Raw genomic sequence first — 7,854 nt, forward strand, 5'->3', positions numbered from 1 at the left:
AAAGCTCACAAAGTAACTCGATATGTTGCGAGCTTGTAAAGGGGGAAAAACATTTTTCACCTTTAATGACATGCCCAAATAGAAACTCCAGGGTTGAAAGGGGTTAAAGTTGGGGTCTGGTGAAGGCTGTGTTTTTGTCTTACCGTGTGTGTGTGTCTGTTCCTGAAATAGGCCACATTTTAAAGCCATCAAAACAAATTGGTTACATTGCAATTTCATAATCAAGGGATACGGTATAGGCATGTATCTGTTAAGGTTAGGTTTCGAATTAGGCATGTATCTGTTAGGGTTCAATTGGTTAAGTTATCATGTGGGGATATGGAATGAATGTAGGTCAAGTTTTCAAAACCTGTGTGTGTGTGTGTGTGTGTGTGTGCGTGTGCGTGTGCGTGTGCGTGTGCGTGTGCGTGTGCGTGTGTGTGTGTGTGTGTGTGTGTGTGTGTGTGTGGCGTGCGTGCGTGCAATCATGCATTTGTGCATCTGTGTGATCTTCCCCATTCAGAGGTTCTAATGAGCAGCCTCCATCAAAGGATCTGCAAAGGGCAGCCACCGCCGCACCGTCGACAGCCACTATCTGGACGGGGAGCAACAAGGTGCACCTGCATGGCTGTCTGGACCTGAATGGAAACATACATGTTGCCAGTCCCACTGTTGCTGAAATTGCACGGAAGAGGACAGAGAGCCAGCCTGGTCTTGGGAAATCTGAGCCTTTGTGCAGAAACAGTGAAGAGAGATCGGAAGAGAATCTGCCCCATGTCTGCCCAGGTACGAGACAGACTGTTGACTCTTTATCTTTACAGCAGATGCTAATAACTGTACGTATGACCGTTGATATTATGAGTGGCAGTATGCATATTGCTTGGACGGTAATTGAAAACATGCAGCTGTGAAGTTTCAGCGTGTTCCACTTTGTTTGGCAGTGGGTTGGAGTTGGTATGGCCTTGACTGACTGTTGGATACGGTTCTTAAGATTGCAGCACATTCAGGAAAGTCCAAGTCATGCTGTTGAGGCTGCAAAGATCCCCTCATCAGACGGGTGTTGTTGTGGAAACGGGAATTAACTTCCTGTCCAAAAGCGCGCGCATGCACACACACACACACACACACACACACACACACACACACACACACACACACACACACACACACACACACACACACACACACACACAGGTTTGCAATTACTACTTTGTGGGGACATTACACATAGTCTACTATATTTGTGGGGACATTCCATTCATTTTTATGCAAGTCCTGTGGCCTTACCCTAACCTCTATCCCTAAACCTAACCCCTAACCCTAACCCTTAACCTAACCTAACCCCTAAACCTAACCCTATACCTTGTGGGACACTAAAATTTGTCCCCACAAGGTTTTTTTCTCCGATTGTACTATCTTTGTGGGGACATGAGGTCCCCACAAAGTAGTAATTCCCTGTCCACACACACACACACACACACACACACACACACACACAGAATGAGCTCTTCGTCTCCACCCCAGACAGAGTAGAACATTCTGTGTTGGGTTTTGAGTCTCACATAACCACTTAAACCCTATACTTCTATAAATAGCGACACGATGTGAGCTTGTACATCTGCTTTTTTAATGCGTTTAAATGCGTTATGCAGGTTTTCATCGACTTGTTTGACAGCACTGTCATCAGTCTGTTGGATTTGTGTTTCAGACATTTAGCCACTTAAATCGTCGATACTTAGTAAACTTGACCTTTCTCTCTGTACTTGGTCTGCTGTCTTTTACCTCTACACCAAACATATTTGCTGAAAATGGCCGATCTACAAGTGCAAGGCGTTGAGAGTTTGTAGATCGGCTATTTTTGGCTTACGTTCTCCTCAGATTAGGTATGCAAGGGTTCAAGTTTTTAATTGAAAAGAATTATCCTTTCACACAAAGATTTGGTGGCCCCCCTGTAATAACTCTGAGGACACCCTAGGGGTCCCGGACTCCCTGTTGAAGACCCTTGGGTTAAAGATAGCACGGTAAGCAAGATAGCAGGGTTAGCAACTGATGATATAATTTTCAAATGATCCAGCCTTCACAGAGTCAACTCCCAACTCTGCCTTCCCACTTTCTGCCTCCCTCACTCCCTCTCTCCCTCCTCAGCAATATTTGGTTTTCCTTGTGCACCCACTTCAGCCTCTGTCCCTGTCTCTCTGTTTCTCTCTCTGTTTCTCTCTCCTCTTCATTCTCTCTCGGTTGCTATCCCTCTCCTATGGTCTCTAGGTGTGAGGGCTGCCAGTGGTGACGTCTCCGGTAGTGGCGGGATCATGGAGGGAGGCGATCGACCTGCGGGGGCCGACGATGAAAGCCCCTCTGAAGCTGACTCGCTGTTGGGAAGAGAGGGGGGCCACGATGATGGCCAGATGAGCCCTGAATGCTCAGAGGACATGGAGGACAGTGACTCCCTAGTCTCAGAGCGACTCCTATCCCCCGGATCCCGATCGGAGGAATCCAGCATGAGCTTCAGCCCGCGCTGGGCCCTGGCCTTCTATGGAGAGGACTGTTTCAGCCAGGAGGTGATTCAGTATGCTCTGAATCTGGGCCAGCACTCAGAAACGCCCTGCCTGGACCTGAAGATGCAGGTAGGTGAACCGGAACCCTGTGGGCTTAAATCAAAATGACAGCCAGTGAATCATAACCACCTGCTTTTTAGTGATGTTTCGTTCATACAGTGATCAAAATGCATGTTGTAAAACATTTTAGTGATGTTCCTTCTTAGAGTGATCAAAATGCATGTTGTAAAACATGTAGATTAACATTATACATAAATACCTAAAAGAGAGTTGTGCCTCTTTCTGTGCTATGCTACACGAGTTCTGTGCTTAAAAATGATGTCATACTCTTAACCTAGCAACCACTGTTGATGTGTGTATAGTTAGCCATTCATCTACTCTGGTTAAGGTGGCATTATTACACTTTAACAGACTATAGAGAGATATTGCAAGTACACAATTATTATATACCAGTGTTAGTATGGCCATTTGCCAAGTATCCCAAATTGTAAGTAATTATAAAAACGACTTTATGCAGAACTAAGCATTTCTGAAAAGCACTTTGTAACCTTTTTTTTGAAAAGTAAGGTACCGTATTTTCCGGACTATAAGGCGCACTTAAAAGCCTTTAATTTTCTCAAAAAACTAAAGTGTGCCTTATAGTCCAGTGCGCCTTATATATGGATCATTCATTGACATTGACATTCCCTTTAGCACAGCTCCATCTGTTGGATGCATAACGCAACAGTAGCGCCTATTATGTGCGCCTTATAGTCAGGTGCGCCTTATATATGAAAACAGTTTGAAAATAGACCATTCATTGACAGTGCGCCTTATAGTCAGGTGCGCCTTATAGTCCAGAAAATACTGTATTATGATTTTTGTTATGCTTATTTATTGAGTGCTTATATTATTAGCAGACTATAATGCATTAAAATGTAAATGTATTTAGTTATATAGCACTTTTCAAAAAAAAGGTTACAAAGTGCTTTTCAGAAATGCTTAGTTCTGCATAAAGTCGTTTGTAACTGATTGAAAAGCAATACACAAACGTATTGTTTGTATAGCTATTCAACAGATAATTGAAGCAACACTGCATATTTGATCAGAATCCTGTTATTGTTCTCATGACATTTTGAAGTTCCTTTGATTTCCCCATGGCTGGTTGGAAATATGCTGCTGCTGTTGTTGTTGGGGAGTTTTCTTTATTATCACAGTTTCATTCCCATTGTAATGTTATTTACTTCTGGAGAAACAATTAGATATTCAAATTAATTTCACTTCTTAGTTTCTTTCTAGCATTTACAGGAATGATATTCAAATCTGGTGCAAAGTAGGCCATGGTCAGGCTTTGGGGTAAACACGAACGAGAGACGTGGGGTGGGAGGGTTAAGGTAATTTGCACATTATTTTCCCTCAACTTGATTTGAATGGTAATATGTTGAACTTAGCCTGTGGCAGCAGAGGTTGTTATGATTTATAATAGAATAGTAATGAAGTCTTTTTGAGGTTGTGCGCGCACTTGGATAGGGCTGTTGTTCTGGAGCACTGATACTATACCACCATACACCATTTGGCTCCTTTCAATTAAAACAAATATTGTTTGATTTGGGAGACATTTGCTTGAGTTTCAATTCACCTTCTCTAATCTCTATACAGGAGCTACAACAGCAACTGACGATAGAGACAAGGAATCTGAGGAAAACTCGAAATTTCTACCAGAAGCTGAGCCAACAAGACAGAAAAAACAAAGGTGACTACAGTATTGCATGGTGCTACAGTACATGATGATGGCTTAATGGAGAATTCCGGACTAGCTGTTTTATTACATTAATTCTGATCCCAGAACGATCGGTACACTTTTGTTTTCTTGTTTTTTTTTTTTTTTTCATCTCGAGTCCTCAGCAGCTCTGACCACGAGCTGTGGTATTTTACTCTAAATAGCTTATTTGTATCGCTTGGCAATTCCTTTTTCTTGTTTACATCTGTCCTTCATATATGTATCCCCAGAGTTTTGTCAATAATGGTCTGTTGTAAAAAGACGAACGGACGTTAGAACGGACGTTAGATCCCACCCCCTAACATGCGCTTGAAAACTAGTCCTCAATTCTCCTTTAAATGAAAATTAAATGTTAACATTTAGTTGCAGGAACATAATAATAAAGATTTATATAAATCAAATAACAATAGTATATTAATCCCAAAGGTTCTCAGAGCAAACTGATGTCATCCAAGCTCAAGCCCCAACTTGAAGAGCTGATATCCAGAGTGGACTTCCTGGTCTCTGTGAAGAAATACCTTGAGGTGAAGCAACACAAACTAGTACATCCACCTGAATGGGCTGCTTCAGTGTAGTGTAGTGCAGCTACTAACAATTGATCTGACTTGTGTGTCTGTCCAGATGATGACTGTGGAACAGTGGGGTTTAGAGGTGTCCCAGCTATCCTCCTTGGCAGCGTGTGGTCCTGGTTTTGTGGAGCTGCGATCCTCTGAAGACCCTGCTCTGCTGAGCTTTGGGACCAGCAAAGGGAAGAGTACACTACAAGCCGGGTCTCCGCTGGGTCTCATTTCGTATCTCTATGCTAGGTATTATCATATACACTTTGACTGGAAATGCATTGAAGGGAACTGTAAATACAGTATAGATTATCAGTGACGGCTGGTGGAAATTTTGGATGGTAGGGCTAATGTAACACCCGGGATTCAAACTTGGGTCTCCCTTGTGTAAGTCCAATATCTTAACCATTGACACAAAGGGATATCCCTATGGACCGAGGGAGATACTAGACTTTTGAGGCCATCAGGCTGAGGCAGTGAGTCACTCTGCTACACCAAGAAATCCATCATACTATAGGCTACCCATGGTTCACCCTGCAGCAACAGCATCATATTATACTAATATGCTAGCCATAGTTCACCCTGAGGCAACATCACATTCCAGATACCAACCTGCGGGCCGAAAGATATACAAGATTTTTCGGTTCTCTCGGAAATCGTTGGTCCATCTGAGTTGTTGTTTGGCTCTGCACACCTCATATGGGTCACACGGCATCTTTAGGGCCGAACGGTCGGACGCTGTCCGAGTTATGCCTGGGACAAAATTTGGGTGAGATAGATAGATAGATAGATAGATAGATAGATAGATAGATATATTGCATAGAAGCTGCTATGTCTAATATTGTAGGCACCATAATCTGTTTAAGGTGCAATAGGAACTACAGAGTTATGGGGAAAGCACATGCAGCCCAGTGCAATATTGTTTTACTACATGTATTCAGGCGGGATGGCTTAAATAGCTTTTTTGTCTAATTAAAAACGGTTGAAAATGTAATTCACCTGTGGGTGGTTAACATAATGAACAAGACTGATGACAACACTTGTGTTGTTTGTCTGGTAGGGTGTAACTGTTAGAAGTTACTACATCCTGTATCAAGGGTATGCCTACTAGTCAGAGATTCAGAATGATGAATAACCTCTAGTTAGACCCCTCACATGCTACTTAAAGACATTCCTTGGTCATTATTCTGATACTATTCCCTGACGATACTGAAAATGCTTAATGTTTGTCACATGCCTTCACAGGTCATAAATGGTCGCCATTTCAAGTTGCACAGAGATTCAGCAAAACTACACCAACGCATCTCTGTAATACATTCTAAAACTACTCGTATCCAGAAAATATAATAAGTACACCTACCAAACATATATTTTCACTAAAATATAGCACTTCTGGAAAATAGTCTCATACCGCCCACCAATACACCATCATTGCAATTCCCTTAAATATGCATTCCTACACTGTACTGTGCTAGAGAGAGAGAAATAAATATATGATATTATACGTTTCTATATCCCTGAATATTCTGAAGGATCTCATAACATTTTAATGGGTCAGTTAATTGGCTATTGCTACAGTATGTACCAGTATATGTAATATAATGGTATATGTATATAAGACTTTGCACAGTCTGTTTGTGTTGATAGTATAATGTTCCATCTGGTTCTAGAAATGCGGCTCTGGAAGGGTACGTCCAACACTTCCTGTACACTTATCGCCACTTTTGTACTCCAGAGGAGCTTCTGCAGTTCCTAATGGACAGATTCATCAGTTCCTCAAGGTATGTTCTGTATACCGTATCTAATTGTATGGCTGCTTATATCTAACCTTTATATTTTACCATTACCTATAACAGTAGTTCCCAAACACTGGGTCGGGAGTCGGGACCCATTTGTGGGTCACAGACACATTTTTGTGGGTCCCTCCGTTTTTTGTTTCTTACATATTAGTTTTGGAGCGGTGCAAACCGCTCCTATAGACCTCTTTTTTACCAAAATTATGATGACACTAATGATGATGACATGAGTTAGCTAGACCAATGAAACACTTTGATTCTGTTGATTTGTCCATGATGTCATAGGCACAGAGGCACCCGATTGGTTCACCCTGATTTAGAACGCGTTTAGGCCGCAGAAAATACGTCATAAAAAATTGTGTCATAGGCACAGAGGTACCTGATTGGTTCACCCTTTAGGCCGGACAAAATAAACATGGTGTCCAATCAAATGCTTACTTGATTATGAATTGACCAAACTGAACAGACCAATGAATTTGAATTTCAAAATTGTATTAAATGAATATCACACATAAGCAGAGATAATAACCACACTTTTAGACAGACTGCGGATAACTTCACAGGTTATAAATGATAGGCAACTAATACAAGTTTAAAATACAAATAAACAGCTTTTGAAAAATATTATGATGTCACTAATGATGATGACATGAGTTAGCTAGACCAATGAAACACTTCGATTCTGTTGCTTTGTCCATGATGTCATAGTCACAGAGGCACCCGATTGGTTCACCCTGATTTAGAACGCGTTTAGGCCGGAGAAAATACGTCATAAAAAACGATGTCATAGACACGGAGGCACCCGATTGGTTCACCCTGTAGGCCATTGAATTTGAATTTCAAAATTGTATTAGATGAATATCACTGATAAGCAATAAAATAACCACACTTTTAGAAAGACTGTGGGTAATTTCACAGGTTATAAATGACAGGCAGCTAATACAAGTTTAAAATACAAATGAACAGACATTGAAAAACTAAAATATTCATCTTCTGGCCTCTTCTCGCCTCTCTGGAGGCCTCTCTGGAGGTAAATAAGGTCACCTATAATTATGACACTCTTACAAGTTACAATTTGTAGCTTGGTCGACTAACTGATGAGAAATGACGATAAAGACTTATATAGTCTGAGCAGACCTCTAGACTGACATCATACACAACAAAAAGAATATTGCCATGCATGCCTATCAACACTGATTCGCGCAGGA

At 41.5% G+C, this 7,854-nt stretch overlaps 1 protein-coding gene across 1 annotated transcript in view; it reads left to right on the forward strand.

Moving 5' to 3' along the window:
• kndc1 (kinase non-catalytic C-lobe domain containing 1) overlaps positions 1-7,854 on the forward strand; it is a gene marked incomplete at both ends in the record, with an annotated part of 57,733 nt that overhangs the window by 34,927 nt on the left and 14,952 nt on the right. Inside the window, 6 exons of the mRNA XM_080740604.1 lie at positions 503-765; positions 2,245-2,603; positions 4,173-4,266; positions 4,720-4,817; positions 4,915-5,099; positions 6,521-6,631. Of these exons, the coding sequence (XP_080596730.1) occupies positions 503-765; positions 2,245-2,603; positions 4,173-4,266; positions 4,720-4,817; positions 4,915-5,099; positions 6,521-6,631 (1,110 nt within the window). The remainder of the gene's footprint in view (positions 1-502; positions 766-2,244; positions 2,604-4,172; positions 4,267-4,719; positions 4,818-4,914; positions 5,100-6,520; positions 6,632-7,854) is intronic.

Source organism: Nannobrachium achirus (genome assembly GCF_963921795.1).
Source record: "Nannobrachium achirus genome assembly, chromosome: 13".
In the NCBI taxonomy this organism is placed as follows: domain Eukaryota; kingdom Metazoa; phylum Chordata; class Actinopteri; order Myctophiformes; family Myctophidae; genus Nannobrachium; species Nannobrachium achirus.